Source organism: Eulemur rufifrons, chromosome 6 (assembly GCF_041146395.1).
Source record: "Eulemur rufifrons isolate Redbay chromosome 6, OSU_ERuf_1, whole genome shotgun sequence".
In the NCBI taxonomy this organism is placed as follows: domain Eukaryota; kingdom Metazoa; phylum Chordata; class Mammalia; order Primates; family Lemuridae; genus Eulemur; species Eulemur rufifrons.
The window spans coordinates 56485361-56506208 of record NC_090988.1 but is presented as its reverse complement, the minus strand read 5'-3'; the positions used below and the strand labels follow the sequence as shown (position 1 = coordinate 56506208).

The 20848-nt window shown below is 36.2% G+C and overlaps 2 protein-coding genes across 2 annotated transcripts; both read left to right on the top strand.

The window, feature by feature from the left end:
• The first annotated feature begins 3006 nt into the window (after nt 1-3006).
• LOC138384111 (olfactory receptor 52A1) lies at nt 3007-3945 on the top strand. The gene has a single exon (XM_069469383.1). It carries the CDS (start codon nt 3007-3009, stop codon nt 3943-3945), a length of 939 nt encoding a protein of 312 aa, XP_069325484.1.
• A 15224-nt stretch (nt 3946-19169) lies between these two features.
• LOC138384110 (olfactory receptor 52A5) lies at nt 19170-20114 on the top strand. The gene has a single exon (XM_069469381.1). The coding sequence runs from the start codon at nt 19170-19172 to the stop codon at nt 20112-20114; it is 945 nt and encodes a 314-aa protein (XP_069325482.1).
• The last annotated feature ends 734 nt before the right edge of the window (nt 20115-20848 follow it).

The following is a 20848-nucleotide window of genomic DNA, read 5'->3' as shown; positions in this document are numbered from 1 at the left end:
TTAAATATTAATAGAATATAATTGGCATAGAAACATGTCTGCATTTAAGTTGCCTTTTAGATTTCTGCAAACAGGGAAAGCAGAAAAAGATTATCTTATAAAAATAAAGCTTGTTCATATTAGTATCTCTGAATGTAGCCTGTGGGAAAATGGAAAAAAAGAGAGTGAGGAGATTTCTTCAAATATAGAAACAATTACAGAGACATTAAGTGCTGATGACCCCAAGAGGTCTGACTAAAAATCTACTATGTCCCTCACGGCTTTGGCTTGTGACTAGTTAATCCCTCTTTCCATGTTAATAACTCCTTCTCATCCACACATTAATTAAGGACCATTAAAATTGGTGACTAGCAGCTTTATTCTCCAATTTGAGCACTGGAAATTCATTCTGTGTTCCAGAATGCTATAGATCTTGCTATGAGTTTTGTTGGAGGATGAACACACAAGCATGGTCTCAGACAGACTTACCGAAGAAGACTGTCTTTATTACAGAGACAAAAGAAAAGTGAAAAGTTAATCCAAAGATGTTCACAATGTCATATTGACAGACATCCCAGCACCAAATGAATTCTAGTTTATGGCATCAACTGGGTGCTGTTGCACAGAGTGCAGATAGAAAATAGAACCACTGCAGAACACAAACTTGAGGGAATGAGACTGGACTCCAAGGAGAAAAACTGATGAGTGAAAGTGATATGAAGTATGGACAATATTCTTCAGGTATCTGGTAAGAGCAGGACAAGCTCCCAGCAGCAACTGGAGAGTAAGTCTCATGATTCCTGAATTCGCCCTCATAATTTGTCAATATCAGCTTCTCCAATAACAATCACTCCATCAGACTAACCAGGAACTGACATGCTCCCCACCTTCCACCCCACTATCTGTGCCTGCCAGGTTGTGCTCATCTGTCAGGTCTCTGCTCTTGAATCAGTCAGACACTGTGATTACTCTCAAAGGATTCCAATCATAATTCTGATCATCCTTGGAAGAGAAAATATTGCCCCTGTTAGAAAGAGTCAATCAGTCAGTTTCCTATGGATGGAGGTATCATAGAATTAAACTTTGAGGAGCAAACCTGTAAGAAGTGCAGTAGTTGACTGACTAGTTTACATCATTATCAGATGATAAATGTATTCATCTGATACAGCCTTCCTCCCATAAAATGCTCCCTGATGATTTGATTCTTTCATTTGCGGTTTAGCAGCATTAAGAACGGCTGCTTTTTGAATTTCTGTCATATTGGTGACACAGAGTATATGGTTACCTGATTCATGTGCTTGCAACTTAATAAAGCAAATTTATTGAAAAGTCTAGGAAAGAATAAAATAAATTAACTGTAGTTTTCACTGGATCCCAATCATTTCTCTAATGTGTAGCTGGAGAATTTCTTGATTAAGAATATGTCATTTTTAGAAAGTGATGATTTTGATCAAAGAACTTTCATATGAGGCATAAGAGCCCACGTTTTCAGAAAATTCACTCATCAGTGAAATTAAATGATTACATTTTCTTCAGATATTCTACAGTCCTTCTCTGAATTATTTTTAGGATCCCCACATTTGCCCTCTGTCTTCCCTTTCTTGTTTTCTTTTAAGGAATCTGTCCTTTCACCCCTTTATTTTCCATTGATATCTTGTGTCTGAGCTCACAGAATTATTAAAAAGTTTTGGATATTTCAATAAGAAGTAATAAGCCTATTTTGGCCTAATCTCATGCTAATGATAGCTCTGAGCAATGTAAAACCAGGAAACCCACCTCTATTCTGGCTAAGTGACCCATTCTCCCACTATCCCAATCTGTGTGTTATTAGGAATGAGTGCTCTTGCCTCATACTTTGCTGCTGCCTATTCTCTTGCCTCCCATTGGTTCCTCCTTTCTAGGTATTCTATAAAGTGTACTATAGAATTTTGAAGCACAACACTCATTTCAAGGATTTTACATGTTAGAAATGTGGGCAAAAGAAAATACAGTTTTATTTAAATTTCAATAAATTTTAAAAGTGGCAAGGAACTTTGGCCCAGACTCATCAAAAATACATAGATTTCAATTATCTTTTCTAAAACACCTCCTCCACATTCTTCTGATTACAAATAAAACTATGTTATATTCTTTGGTGTTTAATATTTCTATCTCTATTCTCTTTCATAGGGAATCTTTTACACTAAAGTACTGGTTAGAGACTGAGAATTTGCTGGTCCTAACTGTTCCTGACATAAAGAACACTGGGAATAATTAAGTGCTAGAAGAGTAACTGAGGCCGGGCGTGGTGGCTCACGCCTGTAATCCTAGCACTCTGGGAGGCCGAGGTGGGCGGATCGTTTGAGCTCAGGAGTTCGAGACCAGCCTGAGCAAGAGCGAGACCCCACCTCTACTAAAAATAGAAAGAAATTATATGGACAGCTAAAAATATATATAGAAAAAATTAGCCGGGCATGGTGGTGCATGCCTGTAGTCCCAGCTACTCGGGAGGCTGAGACAGGAGGATCGCTTGAGCTCAGGAGTTTGAGGTTGCTGTGAGCTAGGCTGACGCCACGGCACTCACTCTAGCCTGGGCAACAGAGTGAGACTCTGTCTCAAAAAAAAAAAAAAAAAAAAGAAGAGTAACTGAAATGTGGGATAAAGAAATATTCAGTAAACTCTGATTAAAATGTAATTTCCTAGCAAAATAAACATCTAATGTTTTTTCCCACAGGTCTAGAAAGAGAATACCAGACAGGTCAGTAGTTTAATTGTTTACCCGAAGGATTTTGCTGGTTCCAGTGCCGTGGGCCTGCCGTGCACATAACACCTTACTGTGGCACAGAGCTTGTGGATGCCCTCCCTGAAAACAGTGATGTGTCTCCATGAATCTGTCTTTTCCCTTCAGTAATACGAGTGAGTTCTTAGAGTTCTGCCAATATTGAAAAGACTTAATATGATGACTTCGGATAAAATCAGAAAAAAGTGGAGAAACAATAGCATTGACTGAGAATTTTTTTTCTTTGCATCAGGAGGCCCAAGGACACTATGTCTGTTTCCAACATAACGGTCTACATGCCTTCTGTTTTGACACTAATAGGGATCCCAGGCCTGGAATCTGTACAGTGCTGGATTGGGATTCCATTCTGTGCCATGTATCTCATTGCCATGTTTGGAAATTCCTTGCTTCTGATCATTATCAAATCAGAGCGCAGTCTCCATGAGCCCATGTACGTTTTCTTAGGCATGCTAGGAGCCACGGATATTGTACTTGCTAGCAGCATTGTGCCTAAGATGCTTGGAATCTTCTGGTTTCATGTGCCTGAAATCTACTTTGATTCCTGCTTGCTTCAGATGTGGTTCATCCACACATTTCAGTGTATGGAGTCAGGCATCCTGCTGGCCATGGCCCTGGACCGTTATGTGGCCATCTGTTATCCACTGAGACACGCCACCATCTTCACCCACCAGCTGGTCACCCAAATAGGGGTCATGGTCGTACTCAGAGCTGCCGTTCTTGTAGCCCCAAGCCTACTACTGATAAAGTGCCGGTTTCAGTTTTATCACACGACAGTCATCTCCCACTCCTACTGTGAGCATATGGCCATTGTGAAACTAGCTGCAGCTGATGTCCGAGTCAACAAAATCTATGGTTTGTTTGTGGCCTTCACTGTTGCAGGTTTTGATCTCACATTCATCACATTGTCCTACATCCAGATATTTATCACTGTTTTTCGTTTGCCCCAGAAGGAGGCTAGGCTTAAGGCATTCAATACCTGCATCGCTCACATCTGTATCTTCCTTCAGTTTTACCTCCTGGCCTTCTTCTCCTTCTTTACACATAGGTTTGGTTCTCGTATCCCCCCTTATATCCACATTCTCTTCTCTAGCATGTACTTACTGGTCCCTCCGTTTCTCAATCCACTTGTGTATGGTGCCAAGACTAAGCAGATTCGCATTCACGTGGTAAAACTTTTCTGCTCATAACATCCACCTCAATTAACACCTTTATGCCTTTCTCTTTTGCAGTCTCTCAAATTATAATAAAGGAAAAATACACATTATTTGAGGTGCTCGAATTGTCCATTTAATTGGTTGGTGAAATTTGCCAGTATGATGCTTGGTTTCAAATCATCATAGTCCATGAAAAGTATCAATCAATGGGGTTGTGGACCCTACCTGAGTAATCAAAGTGAGAAATGTACAAGGAGCAAAACAGTGAACATTGGTATATGTGTGGGGGGAGTGTATACAGTTTATTTTTCTATTTTATATTTTGGTCCCTGGTTGAGTTCTTCCTCTAAGAATCCTTGTCTAGGAGAATGTATGAATTATGTATCCGTCTGAATTTAAATGTACCTAGGCTCATTGTTCTGGAGTGTCTAGGTACTCAATGAAAACAAGTTGTTGACTCTCATTTTCTTGATCCTTCTAGCGATTTAAAAAAATAAGAGAAAGTGCATCTTACCTGTGTTCTTACTCAAAAAAATCGTTTTTGGATGTCATGAGAAAATAAATCCAACAATTTAAGTATATTTCCACGGTCATTCCAAGGATTACAGGCACAAAATTTATGACAACCAGGTGTTGCATTTTATACTATTAATAATTTTTCTGTTGCCTCCAACACTTATTTATTAATTTATCAAGTGTTATACAAAACCTACAATATTATGAATATTTAATATTATTCTAGAGAATAGTGACATAGTAATAAATTTCACATAGTGCTTAAATCTCATGAGGTTGTAGCTGTATATTTCTGGGAGCTAGAAAAAGAAAAGGAGAGAGAAAGCGTAAGGGGAAGGAGAGAGAGGGTAGGGGTTTGCATGAAATGGAGGGTTAAGAAAAAGAATGAATCATTGACATCTGTTTGAAAGCAGGAGAGTTCTATTTGGTTTGTTGTTTTCTGTTTTGTTTTGTTTTTCAATTATGTAGTCTGATTCTTGAGGAAGGATGAAGGAGTGGCCAGGGAAAGAAGAATACACAATGGCAGGTAGATGATAGAGGAGATTTAAACTGGAGAGCCTGGTTTAGGATAACTACATAGTTTTTTCAATATGGTTTGAATGTGAGGTACAATTTGGCAATACAAGAAAGATATAAATATCAAAAATGATCATTACTGCTAAGCAAAGTTGGGGGACTTTAGTGTGAAAGCATTAATATGCCACTGGAGGGTTTTTCTCTACAAGAAAGACACATGTATGTGTGTCTGCTTGGGCTCGTGGCAGCACACCCTCTCAGTGGATGGAAAACATTCTGCTTTTAAATGAGTTAAGGCTATTATATTAATGAAGAGGTGGAGTGCTTTTATCTGAGATTAATGACCTGAAATTTATGGCTAATTGTTCCTGAAAACCTCAGGTTCTAGATAATTGTTTAAAGATTATAGAAAATATTCACATGTGTACAGATGTCCGTACTTTGATTTACCAGATTAAAATCACTGCATATATAAGAAATAGTGGACTGCTTGTCACACAGCTGAAGAATACTCTGAGTGGTTTCGGTGACTAGGCCATACCAGATATCTATGGCTGTTGAGAATGATTATGTTATGGATACAGAGGCTATCTTAGGCAATCTTTTGAGACTGTTTCAAGTATCATTATTTATTAGAGCTAACTGTACTAGATTACCAATAGGGTTTTTTTTCCTCGGATGACATAGTTTCCTTAATAATTAAACTAAAATAGTATCAGAAGTTTTCTTAATATTCTAGCCAGGGTTCAGCAAGCTATTATATAAAGGACCAAATAATAATTAGCTTAGGCTTTGTGGACAAAGAGGCAAATTCAAAAGTATTACGTAGGTATTTATGTAATAAGAGAGAAAACATATGTCCACAGAAATATTGTTGATAAAATTAAAAATATATTAATGGTAATAATATAATAATAATTGTGCATATTTTATGTAATAAAAGTCTACTAGTTGGAAGAATGGCATTCATTTTTTCTAAAGGCTAAAAATTTGCTTATGTGTAGCTGAAAGTTGGAATTTCCTTATAATCATATTGATTGCAAACGTTCTTCTGTAAAAACCATGCTTAGTTCGTAAGCTATCCTAAAACAGGCAGCAGGCCACTTTTGGTTGCCCACTGTAATTCTAAGGTTACTTGAAGAAGTTTTGAAAATATGTCTACTAATTGCTTATTCTGGCCGTCATCATGACAATATGTGGGAATATAGGACCAGCATAGGGACACAATGTATTTGCACCAACTTTGATTATTAATATCTCATAAAATATCTAGCCCAGAGTCCAGATTACTCAATTGTTAACAGTCTTCAAATTTCAGGATCAGCTCCAAACTGAAACCTACAAATGGGAAAAAGAAAAAATACAGGTCATTGCAAAGACAAGAGGATAATCAGGGCTTTCTACCTTCTTACAAACTTGGACCAGGACAATTGTTGGAAAAATTATTGGAATCTCCTTATAATTATATTTAACAGAGTGAAATATTTGTGCTGTTGTCTTTTTTTTTCCATTTGTATATTCTTTATGTGAAATACTGCATTGTTCCCTTTGTTCACTTTTGTACTTTGTGTCTGTACATTTAACAGCCAAATTAATTTCGTCTATAATACTCTTGAATTTGCCTCTTTGCCCACAAAGCCTAAGCTAATTATTATTTGGCCCTTTATATAAAAGTTTGCTGAATCCTGGCTAGAATATTAAGAAATAACCTCTAATGCTATTTTAGTTTTATTGTTAAGGAAACTATGTTATCTAAGAGACGGCCCCTATTGGTAATCCAGTACAATTAGCTTTAATAAAATTGCTTCAAAGAGAAATATATTTTGTAAACAATACTTTTCAGGTTTCTAGAAATCCAAAAATTAATTTACAAAGAGATTGCATCAACTTCAACAATGACTAAAATAACTGGTTTGCCTGAATTCTCAATGGAGCTGCTCATTATTGGCATTTTTAATCTTTGATTGCTGATAGGTGAAATACGATTCTCCTTATAATTATCATTTAACAGAGTGAGATATTTGTGCTGTTGTCTTTTTTTCCATTGGTATATTCTCTATGTGATGTACTTCATTGTTCCCTTCATTCACTTTTTTACTTTGTACATTTCTGTCTAGGGAATGGACACGCTTGAAGCTCAGACTTGGGGGGATCGGGGGGCATGGGCAATATATATAACCTGAACTTTTGTACCCCCATAATAAGCTGAAATAAAAAGAAAAAGAAAAAAAAATATCCACTATATGCTAAAAAAAAATAATACTTTATAAGTTTTAGAAAAGGCACTGTTCCTTAAAATTTCCCTGATTCAGGAAAGAGTATCACTATTCCCTCACTTGACCAATCCAGAAATCTAGTCATTTTCTTTGAAATTGACTTCAATTCCATATAATATACCTACCCACTTAATCACCAAGTCCTAGTGATTCCTTAAACAGATCTTTAATATGTTGCCTCCTCTCCATCAGTTATAACTTCTTTCCTGTATCAATCTTTCATAAGATCTTACATGAAATAATGAAATGTTATATTTTTCATCTTTAATTTATTGGTATTTTTATATAAGCCATGTTTCAGCAAGTTACTAAAGTTAGCGTTGCAGAATTGAAATCTAGTCTGTCATCTTCATGTATCATGTTTTATTTATTCTTCAGAAAGGCTTTTCTTTCATTTTCTACAGAAAATAAGCTGTTGTATGCAACTGTATGCTGTTGTTTATACTATATATGTTAAAGCTCGTACATTTTTGCCTGATTGCTGGCCAGCTTTTAGAATTTAGTTAGATGTGTTCTTTAATTATAGAATTTTGGCTATTTCCCTGGTTGGTTTCTGTCCCTCTCCTCCAAGATTTCCTAGCAGCTATCACATTGCCCTCCTATGTTTTTTTTCATTGTGTAACTATTCTCTCCACCAAGAGCATATGTCTAACTTATTTGTATGCCCATGACCTACACACAGTTTGTGGCACATTAAAAACAAAACAAAACAAACTTTTAGTCAGTTTTATTACAGTTTTAAGAATCTTCTACAACACGTACCATCCCACTCTTTTTCAGCTCTGGAGCAGGGAACAGGACGAAAACAGGTTGAGTCATGTGAGAAACCAAAGTAGTAGTTTAATACCTGATGGGCAGGATGCGGTCTTGGTGGTGGTGAGGAATGTATGTGTATACGTGTGTCCATACATGTATGTGTATGTGTATATGCATATATGTGAGTGTCTGACAGAATTGGGGCTTTCCCAACTGAACCCTAATCCCATTTCCCACATATAATCAATCACTGTTATCAGTATAATGGTATCCTTTCAGATGATTTTAATATGTATAAGCTGACTTTTCTACAAAAAATTATAACCATAACGAATTATATTAGTTTTTTTCACTTAATGTAATTTAATCGTCTTTCATTGGCAACATGTAGAATTTCATAATCCTTTATGAAGCCCATAAATTGTTTCCATTTCCTAAACGTACCATGAGTCCACTTAACCAATCATGAATTGACAAATATTTGGACTTTTTTAGTATTTTACTATTATAAAAAATATTACAAGATATTTGTATACATTTTTGCTTAATTAGATATTTTTATAACAAAATTTCTGGAGTTGAATTGATTGGTTAAAAGCTATAAATATTATAAATATTAATAGAAATGATGTAATTACTGTTGAAAATCACAATTTACACTCTCTCTAATACTATATGAGTCTGTTTCTCTGTATATACTCACGTCTAAGTAATATCAGTGTTTTTCATTCTTGCCAATTTTATAAGTGAAAACCAATTTCCCTTTGTTCTAATTTACATTTCTTTAACTTATAGTGAGTGAGCATCAGTATCTATTTATATTGTTTTTGGTGATTTGTATTTCCTCTTGTATGAACTGATTATCCACATAGTCTGCCTTTGTAGCAATACTAGGTTGTTTTCTTTTTCATACTGATTTATAGTTCTCTGTATATTAGGAATTTTAACTATCATTTGCGTTGCAAATATTTTTCCCAGTTTCTCTTGAGTTTGTTCCTGGTCCATATGAAGAAGTTCCTTCTTTTGTTATTTTGCAAATAACAACAACAAGAATAACAAAAATCTCAGAAAAGAAGATAAACTGAAAGTCCAAAGGTAGTTCAGGGTCAGTTTAATTCAATCCTCAACCATTTTAAGGATGAATAAATACATATTGAATGAAGAAATGAGATAATAAACGCATATTAAAAATCTGCCAAAATTTGCATAACTAATTCTTGCAATGAAGTTATTTACAAATTTCTCTCAATCAGAAGGACACATGGAGACAAAGGTGCTCCAAACTAAAATGAACTAGTTATATGGTATTTATAGCCCTAAAATAAAGATTTTTCTCTATGTTTTTATTATCTTTTAATTAATAGATTCTATTTTTTAGGTCAGTTTTAGGTTTACAGACAAATTGAGTGGAAAGTACAGAGGGCTGTCATATGTCCCTTCTACCCAGAATACAGATTTTCACATTCACATTCAAGCTATGGGTTCTTATTTCAAAACATAGCTACTAGTTTTTCCAGGATCATCTGCGTACACCATGCTGAATTTGTCTTTTTGTTAGATTGAGATATAATTCACATACCAGAGCATTTACCTCCTAAAGGTGTACAGGTCAATAAGTTTTAGTATATTTCAAAAACAATGAAACTATCATCATTATCTAAATCCAGAACATTTTAATCATACCACTTATTTTTATTTAATATTAGGAGTACAAAAGATCTATATCAGTCACCAAAATTGTAAGTCACATCATTTGTAAAACAGATTATTTCCCCATTGCTTCAATGGGTTTTAACTATATAATATCTGAGGATATTTTTGTCTCTAGCATTCAATAGCAATATGATTCCATGAGGTTTAAATATTTTTTACATGTTTCCAAAAGAATCTTGAGAGTCATTGAATAGTTTTGTATTTTTTAATTACTCCACAAATAAAATGTATAGATTTCAGAAGTGTGAAAATTTCACTTGAGCCAACTTCATTTTCTATCTGAACAATATTCATCTGGTTTTCCCTGAAAATACTTCATTTTATTTTTGGTCCATATGTGATTACTTGAAGAGTAGGGAGTTGGCATCCTTATTTGCACTATGTGCTCATTTTTCTATTGTAAATACTTCAGCTATAACTGATTTGAAGCTAGCAACTTGAAGTCGCTGAACACAAAGCCAGGAAGAGATTCTTAAAACTAGTTCTCATAGGCCAGTAAGAGCTTCTTCTAAAACACAACTGCCTGCAATTCTATAGCATTGGTTTTGCAAGGCGGAATATAATTTAGGGAGGTTAATGACAAGATAGGGTCAATGGCTCTTTAAATGCAAAAAGAACGGTTCTACTTAATAAGGTCACACCCAATGACAAAGGACAAAAACAGTGTAACTCCAGGTAAGATTGCCATGTCTCTCAGGCAGATGCAGAAAATCCAGTCTTGGCAGTCTTTTTCTTGGACTGTGCAGGGCATGAGAACCTTGTTCCTCCCTCTACTTGAGGCCAAAGCTATACATGCTTTTTTTTTTCTTTTTTTAATTGATGAGTAAAAATTGTATAAATCTATGGTATATAATACTGTGTTTTGATATATGTTTACATTGTGGAATGGCTAAAGCAAGCTATTTAGCATATGCACCTCACATATTTATCAACTTTTTGTGGTGAGAACACTTAAAATCTACTCTTTTAGCAATTTCAAGTATATAATATATTGGTTTTTTTTTTTTTATTTCATCTTATTGTTATGGGGGATACAGAATTGCAGGTTACATACGTTGCCCATGTACCGCCTTTCCCCCCAAGCCAAAGCTCCAGGCGTGTCTGTTCCCCAGATAGTGCGCGTTGAACCCATCATGTAGGTATATATCCCTCCCTTCCCCAGCCCCCCTTCCCGAGTCAACACTTTCAAGCGTTACCATTCCCCAAACGGTGCGCAATGCACTCATTGTGTAGGCATACACCCATCCCCTCCCCCACCCCCCACCTCAGTCTGATATCCGATTGGTGTCGTTCCCAGATGTGTATTTAGGTGATGATCAGGGAAACCAATTTTCTGGTGAGTACATGTGATGCTTGTTTTTCCATTCTTGGAATACTTCACTTAATACAATGGGTTCCAACTCTCTCCAGGAGAACCATAGAGATGTCGTATCTTCATTATTTCTTATAGCTGAGTAATATTCCATGGTATACATATACCACAGCTTACTAATCCAATCATGTATTGATGGGCATTTGGGTTGTTTCCACATCTTTGCTATTGTGAATTGTGCTGCTATAAACATTCGGGTACATGTGTCTTTGTTACAGAATGACCTTTTTTCCTTTGGGTACATGCCCAGTAATGGGATTGCTGGATCAAATGGCAGGTCTACTTGAATCTGTTTAAGATACCTCCATAATGCTTTCCACAGGGGTTGCACTAGTTTGCAGTCCCACCAGCAGTGTATGAGTGTTCCTGTCTCTCCACATCCACGCCAACATGTGTTGTTTTGGGATTTTTTGATAAAGGCCATTGGGGTTAAGTGATATCTCATTGTGGTTTTGATTTGCATTTCCCTGATGATTAGGGATATTGAGCATTTTTTCATATGTTTGTTAGCCATTCTTATATCTTCTTTTGAGAAATTTCTATTCATGTCCTTTGCCCACTTTTTGATAGGGTTGTTTGATTTTTTCTTGCTGATTTTCCTGAGTTCTAAATAGATTCTTGTTATCAGTCCTTTATCTGATGTGTAGTATGCAAAAATTTTTTCCCATTCTGTAGGTGGTCTGTTTATTCTCGTGACTGTTTCTTTGGCTGTGCAGAAGCTTTTTAATTTAATCATGTCCCATTCATTTATTTTTGTTGCTGCTGTGATTGCCTTGGGGGTCTTCTTCATAAATTCTTTGCCTAGGCCAATGTCTGTAAGAGTCTTTCCTACATTTTCTTCTAGAATTCTGATTGTATCACGCCTAAGGTTTAAGTCTATTATCCACTGTGATTTGATTTTTGTGAGAGGTGAAAGCTGTGGGGCCTGTTTCAGTCTTCTACAAGTGGCTAACGAATTCTCCCAGCACCATTTATTGAATAGGGACTCTTGTCCTCAAAGTATATTCTTTTCTGCTTTGTCAAAAATTAGGTGACTATATGAGGATGGTTCTATATTTGGATTTTCTGTTGTGTTCCACTGGTCTGTGTCCCCGTACTTGTGCCAGTACCAGGCTGTTTTAAGAACCACGGCCTTGTAGTATAGTTTGAGGTCTGGCAAATTAATACCTCCCATTTTGTTTTTGTTGCTTAAAATTGCTTTTGCTATACAGGGTCTTCTCTGATTCCATACAAAGTGTATAACTATTTTCTTTACGTCTGTGAAGAATGATGTTGGTAATTTAATAGGGATTACATTGAATCTGTAGATCACTTTGGGCAGTATAGACATTTTAACAATGTTAATTCTTCCGATCCACGAGCATGGTATATTTCAAAATCTATGGGACGCAGCTAAAGCAGTCCTGAGAGGAAAATTCATATCCATAAATGCCTATATCAAAAAGACAGAAATCCTGCAAATAGACAACCTAACGAATAGACTCAAAGAACTGGAGAAAGAAGAACAGAACGACCCCAAACCCAGCAGAAGGCGAGAAATAACTAAGATCAAATCAGAATTAAATGAAAAGGACAACAAAGAAACTATAAGGGAAATTAATAAAACAAAAAGTTGGTTCTTTGAAAAGATAAACAAAATAGACACACCTCTGTCTAGACTAACCAAGAAAACAAAAGTAAAATCTCTAATAACCTCCATTAGGAAGATGAAAGGAGAAATCACAACCGATGCCACAGAGATACAAGATATCATCTATGAATTCTACAAAAATCTTTATGCACACAAACTGGAGAATGCGGAGGAAATGGACAAATTTTTAGAAACACATAGTCTTCCCAGGCTCAACCGGGAAGAAATAGAGTACCTGAACAGACCAATATCAAGAACTGAAATCGAAACAGCATTAAAAAACCTTCCCAAAAAGAAAAGCCCTGGTCCAGATGGGTTCACACCTGAATTTTACCATACATACAAAGAAGAACTGGTGCCCATCCTACATAAACTATTCTCCAATATTGAGAAGGATGGAATTCTCCCCAACACATTCTACCAAGCCAATATAACATTGATACCAAAACCAGGAAAGGACGCAACAAAAATAGAGAACTACAGACCAATTTCTCTCATGAATATAGATGCAAAAATTTTCAATAAAATACTAGCATCTCTGTCACCATGTGTCTATATGCTGATTAGTCTGACTATCTCAAGATGCTTCTATTTTCCTTTATTGTTTCATTATTTTTGTAAATAAGTGCCATGATGACTTATTTTCATCATGAAACTCTGTCATCTGTTATTAATTTGTAAAAGGGGGTTCATTTTGATTCCAAATCCCAAAGAGATTGAGGATTTTGTTTTTGTGTTTGTTTTTCTAGATGCAGAACTTCTATTAGACAGTTAATCTTTTAAGTTCTGAACCATATTATGCCTCCTTTTTTGCCCTTGCCCCAAGTGGGACTCAAGGCTGGTCAGAGACTGGTGAAACCCAATCCCAAGGGGGCATTCTATAGTACAAAACACTAATCCTTTACTGCCTGAAACATCAAAAAGATTCTCACTCTATGGCTGCTACTTAGATGCCCATGGAGGATACCTGGTAAGTCTTTGGGTTTGAGATTCTCCATCGTATGTGGGAAAATGGAGGAATTGTTTTAAAGCGAACACATATCTCATGTGATCCAATAGGATGCCAGGAATATAAAAAAGCAACAGAATCTTAAAACAGCTGAATGTTTGGAAAGATTATATCTTGTGGTATCTCATGTTTCCAGAATATTTCTGGAACAGTTAATGAAATGCTGGATGATAAATTTTAAACTGAGACTGCCTTGTAGAAGGAAGTCTAGAGAATGATTGTCTGCACTGATAAATATTAATAAATGGAAAGCTTATTTGCTAAAAGGCAAGAAATTATACATGCTTAGGCTGGGGAAGATTTAGGGGAAATTCTCACTGTGTCATCAAATATCTGAAGTTGTTTCCTGGGAAGGAAAGAGTAAGTTTCTATGGATTATTAGCTGGCAGATCAATACATTTGATCTTTGTTTCTAAATACTTGAAATGGATTGTGTCATTTAATTTTCACAGTCACTCTGTGATGTATCTCTTTCCAGTAGCCTTATTTTAACAGTGGGGAAATTGATGTATTGACGTACTTAGAAGTTGTACGACTGGCTGAAGAGCATGCAAAACAAAGCAATGGCAGATCCAGGATTTCAACTCTCTCAACTGGCTTCACATTCTGTACTCTTAATAGCCGTGACCCATGGCCAATGTCTATTATTGGAATGGAGATTTAGGACCATTCTGATAAATTAGGAGAGGGCCAGTTTGGGACTCAACATAAAGAAAACTTACTTGAACTTTGGAGCTATCCTGCAAGGTGGCAGACTACCTCAGGAAAAAAAAAAAATGAGAGTTTTCTATTACTGGATGGTTTGAGGTAGAGATCAAATGGTGAACTTCAGAGATGGTATAGAGGGATGAGATTCCTGATATTGCAGGGAGTGTGGATTAACCTAATAGGGAGTGTGGATTCAGACCTCTAAATCCTTTAAAACGTTTTAATCCTGGGTATCAGCCTGTGTGAGAACTGCAGTTGTAGGTATCACTAATGATTCAGGGTTTATTCAAACAAGAGAAGACACACATTTCCAGATTGTTTACCTTGGATCAGGGGTTTCAAGGGCTTAACAAAGCTTTCTCTCTCTTTTAAACACCTGCATATTTGTGCAAACCAAGTTGTTCCCCACGGTGCCTTTTGCCATCCAGTACAGTAATTCTCAATCGAAGAACACCTTAGTCCCTTCTCTCAATTTGCCCTATGTCACATCAGTGAGTCCCACAGATTTTGCTTCCTTGTTATCCCTTCACTATTGTCACATCACTTTATAATATCCCATCTGGACTACTGCAAATAGCTTTCTAACAAGATCTTCCTACCCCTAGCTTTCATGTCTTTCAAGGTATTACCAAGCTGCTAGCACGTGGGATTTCTAAAAGGAGAAAGGTCTGCCCTCCCACCTACAAACTTTACATTATTTAGCTTAAAATAGGAACTTGACACTTACTTTTCTTCCCTTTTCATTAGTTCAAATATCATTTCTGCTAATGAACTCATTTATATGGTAAAATATGCATTGATTCCTAATTCCAGCATATTTTCCATACATCTGTGATTTGATAAACACCATGACCTCTTTGTGAAATTCTCTTTTCCATTTCCTTTAACTGGCTAAAATCTACTGAAGAATTATTCTGCTGGATAGCCAGTCTTATTCTGCCCAATTAGATTAAGAGTACTTAAGCTCTTCAATCCTTATTGAATTAAGGACTTATTTTCCCCTCCAATGTGAGATCCTAAAACAATGGTTATCAACCAGGAATGACATGTCCCTCCCCACACATTGAGGGGACATTTGGCAATGCCTAAAGGCATTTTTTATTGTTGCTACGGGGAAGTGCTACTGGCATCTAATAGATAAGAGCCAGGGATTCTGCTAAACCTTTTACAATATAGATGATATCTCCCATAACAAAGAATTTATTTGGCTTAAAACTCAGCTGTGCTGAGATTGAGAAAACCTGCCCTAGAAAAATATCAGTTAAGCCTCATGAGAGTTGGAAATGGAAAACTATCAGGAAGAAAGGTAACTGCTTTCTCAAAATGATCTATGGTCTTTTAGACTGAAGGCGTGCTTTACTTTATATACTTGCCATTTTGTTTACTTGTTTAATTCTTCTCTTTTTGCTCTCTTTCCTCTGACTACTCATAATATATGCTTTGTCAGAGTTTCAGTTTGTATGCTACCTTTCAAGGAATTTCCAGGTCAACTATTACTCATGGGGCCATGTTAAATTTCCCAAACTAATATTCCTGAGAAAAGCAATGACATACTTTTTAAGCCAAATCACAGAGATTGTTGGCCAGTAATAAGGATAATATGCTGTTAAAAATGTAGACATAGGCCGGGCGCGGTGGCTCACGCCTGTAATCCTAGCACTCTGGGAGGCCGAGGCGGGTGGATTGCTCAAGGTCAGGAGTTCGAGACCAGCCTGAGCGAGACCCCGTCTCTACTAAAAATAGAAAGACATTATATGGACACCTAAAAATCTATATAGAAAAAATTAGCCGGGCATAGTGGCGCATGCCTGTAGTCCCAGCTACTCGGGAGGCTGAGGCAGTAGGATCGCTTAAGCCCAGGAGTTTGAGGTTGCTGTGAGCTAAGCTGACGCCACGGCACTCACTCTAGCCTGGGCAACAAAGTGAGACTCTGTCTCAACAAAAAAAAAAAAAAAAAAAAAAAAAAAAAAAAAAAAAAAAAAAAAAATGTAGACATATATCAGATAGTTATCATATAATAAACATGTTCCATACTCTAAGTACTGCTTCTATTTGGTAAATTAAGGTAATTTGGGAATAATTCTACCACAATATAAATAGGCACACCCTGATTAAAATCTTTAGTATAGAGTTATACTAAATACATACTGATTTACTTGCATTCTGATATATATCTCCTATTCTTATTTACTGAATTGTACTTACAAAATCTCAGAAGACACGAATTTTTTATTTGGTTCTTTTCGGTCAAGATAGCATAGAGTTTAGTTCCAAGTAGATTTACCTATAACAATAAGTCTTAGTTTTTTCATTAATATAATTGGATAATAATGCTGATATCATATTAATTTACACTTCATAAACATAAAATAAATAAATTTATCTTTGTTCCTCAATTGCTTCAAATAGAACATGGAACATAGTGGATGTTTAATAAATCTTTGTTGAATAAAATCATTAATAAATAAACGTGTAATTTGTTTATAGTAATGCATCCATCTAATATGAGGAAGATAATCTAATTTAGTATGTTGTATATTTTCCAAAAGGAAGAGTTTGTGAACAAGGAGTTTTAGAATGGAAAGCCTCCCTCAGACTTGGAGAAGTATTAAGAAAAGGAAGAAATAAATGCTCCTGCAACTGACCTGAGATGGGTCATAGGTGCCCTTTTATGTCCCAGAGACAATCTAAGTGTATCAGAGGAAAATAAAACAAACAAAGAGAGATGGACAGGCATGATGGTGAGATTTTTCCTGCTACAAATCTGTGGATTTAGCCCCCCTACTGTCTTTATTCCTGATCCTACTTCATACTGTTTAAATAGTTTCAGAAAATGAGTTTGGCAATTACCAAAAGAAAATAAGGGTAATTTTTGAATTAATCAATATTTTGTATATTCTATGGTGGAAATATTTTCCTGGAGCAGTGATGAGCTCAGATTGCAAGCAATCAGCAGCAAGTAAGAGCCCCTTGTGCTTGGGGCGATGAAAAGGCAAAGCCACTCTACACTGAAACATGTCCCTTATAACTGAGATAGGAGGCTCTGGAAGCCCGTAGTGTCATTTGTTGGAGTGACTGGTGAAGGGCAGAGAAAGAGACTAGGATGGAAATTGTCCTATGCAAAACAATGTGCAAAAGAACATCTTTACCTCTGCGGAAGCCATTGTACTTTGAGTAGATAGAAGATGTATAACACCGTATGTAAAGAAAAGAATTACATTTCATAGGGAGTTACATGTAATTCCAAACAGTTAAAAAAATGACTGTTCAGCCTTAGGAGGACAACAATGTCTATTTCTGGGGAAACAAAAAAAACAGAGATCATAGTTTGGTACTTGATGTTAAGTACAAGAGATGTGCAAACAGCAGGACACGGAAGCCCTAATAGGAACTGCTGAGGGAAAGACCCATGAATTTAGTAATTTGCATTTATTTTCTCAAACAATAAGAAGAACAAGGTGCAAAATATGTGGCTCATTTTGGGAAAGACACTGAAAGTTTTAGAAAATTAAGTTGTAAGAATATTGACAGAGTCTATGTCAGAAGGATCAGACTATGAAGAAACTAACCTGAGAAATTAAACCAACTAGTGAGCTACCAAGGCTGCAACATATTCCAGTCAAATTATCTTCTACCCAAAGGAAAAAAGGTCATTCTGTAACAAAGGCACATGTACCCAAATGTTTATAGCAGCACAATTCACAATAGCAAAGATGTGGAAACAACCCAAATGCCCATCAATACATGATTGGATTAGTAAACTGTGGTATATGTATACCATGGAATATTACTCAGCTATAAGGAATGATGAAGATACGACATCTCTATGGTTCTCCTGGAGAGAGTTGGAACCCATTATATTAAGTGAAGTATTCCAAGAATGGAAAAACAAGCATCACATGTACTCACCAGAAAATTGGTTTCCCTGATCATCACCTAAATACAAATCTGGGAACGACACCAATTGGACATCAGACTGAGGTGGGGGGTGGGGGAGGGGATGGGGGTATGCCTACACAATGAGTGCATTGCGCACCGTTTGGGGAGTGGTAACACTTGAAGGTGCTGACTCAGGAAAGGGGGGGTGGGGAAAAAATATGAAACTATTGTTTTTAACTTGCACTGTTCACTTAATAATTTATCATGAATATTTCCCATATTATTTCATATCATTGTACAAGAAATAATGTATACATTATGAGGACATACTGTATCTAACAAGATATACTGTTAGACTCTTTGATTCTGTAAAATTAAACTGAAAAAAAAAAGTAGAGGATAAAAAAAAATTATCTTCTGATTATAAGGCAGAATAGTCTACCAATACTGTGAATCCTTTATGCTAATGTAGATGGAGTCCAGTTTTTGAAAATCTTTACTCTGCATCAAATTATTTTTTCCAAATTCCACTTGTCAGGTTACAAGAAAAGCACAGATGATGAGTAGCAAACATAAGATTAACAGAATCTGTTGGGTCCAGTAGTCATGAATCAGAGAAAAAGCCATCTACCCTATTTAATGTTGCTCACTGAAAATGATTAAGGCATGGAGGAACATAGAACCTGCTGGTTGGTCTCTCAGTGACTTCAGAAAAGGAGTTAAAAAATTAGAGAGGAGTGGGTAGAACAGAAAGGTAAAGTGGTATACTCCTAATTTAACTAAAATAAATTAATGTCTTCTTATTTTTAATTCATCTAATCTTGACAGGGAATGGAAGATGAAACAGCAATGCCACTACTGTATTCTACTGAACGAATCACCATGCTGACATTCAATGGCTCAGTCTTTATGCCCTCTGTCTTTATACTAATTGGGATTCCTGGCCTGGAGGCCGTGCAGTGTTGGATTGGAATTCCCTTCTGTGCCATGTACCTTACTGCTGTGATTGGAAATTCCCTGATTTTGATTATAATCAAATATGAAAACAGCCTCCATATACCCATGTACATTTTTTTGGCAATGTTGGCAGCCACAGACATTGCACTTAGCACCTCTATTCTTCCCAAAATGTTAGGTATCTTCTGGTTTCATTTACAAGAGGTTTCTTTTGATGCTTGCTTGCTGCAAGTGTGGCTTATTCATTCTCTCCAGGCAATTGAATCAGGGATCCTGCTGGCGATGGCCCTAGATCGCTATGTGGCCATCTGTGACCCCTTGAGACATGCCACCATCTTTTCCCAACAACTCTTAACTCATATTGGAGTTGGGATAATATTCAGGGCTGCCGTCCTTATAGTACCTTGCTTGGTACTTATCAAATGTCGTCTTAGACTCTTCCGAACTAAAGTCGTCTTTCACTCTTACTGTGAGCACATGGCCATTGTGAAGCTGGCTATGGAAGATATCCGAGTCAACAAGATACTTGGCCTATTCGTTGCCTTTGCAATCCTAGGGTTTGACATAATCTTTATCACCTTGTCCTATGTTCAAATCTTCATCACTGTCTTTCAGCTGCCCCAGAAGGAGGCACGATCCAAGGCCCTCAATACCTGCATTGCCCACATTTGTGTTTTCCTACAGTTCTACCTCCTTGCCTTCTTCTCTTTCTTCACACACAGGTTTGGTTCTCACATACCAACATATGTTCATATCCTCTTGTCAAACCTTTACCTGTTAGTCCCACCTTTCCTCAACCCTATTGTCTATGGAGTGAAGACCAAACAAATTCGTGACCAGGTGGTGAAAGTGTTTTTCTCCAAAAAGTAACTTGATCATTAGTGACTCTTTCTATAGTGATTTTGTATTGGTTCTAAGTAACAACTCGAATGTATGGAAAGATATTGTTCTAAAATATATAAGTCTAAAACAATCTTTAAATCTCAAATGTTCATAATCAAAAGAGACACTCAACCATCTTCAACACTCAATAACCTTGGTTGGCTACTCATATTTTTAAAACAATTCTCTTATACTGAGATTTCATATGAAGTTAGTGTTCTACTTTTTTGACCTATCCATTTAAACTTAGAGATTGCTTTCCACATCACTTACTCCCATGTAGAAAACAGAATTTCAGAAAACAGCATTTGATTGCAGGTAATGTCAAAGAACTACATCACACATCAATATTTTTGAACTGCTAAGCCATCTCATACCTGCAATTCTGGCTACATCCCCCTTTTTAATATTTTCTTTTGAATTCATCTTTTTACAAATTATGAATCATGTATCTGTCTTATATTTACTTTCTCTGAAATACTTATCAATATAAAAATAACACAAAATCATTAATATCAATATCTGTAACACAAAACTTATGAAATGCAAACAAAGACTGTAAACACTGAGGAATCCACACAGGAAAGAATGCAAAAAAAGTTTGAATAATTGGGCATAATCACAGGTACATGTTTTTAGGAAAATAAAAACAGTGATCTGAATTTATGTATTAAATATACCTCTAGAACCATACATTTTGCTGCTTTTTTTTTTCCTAATTT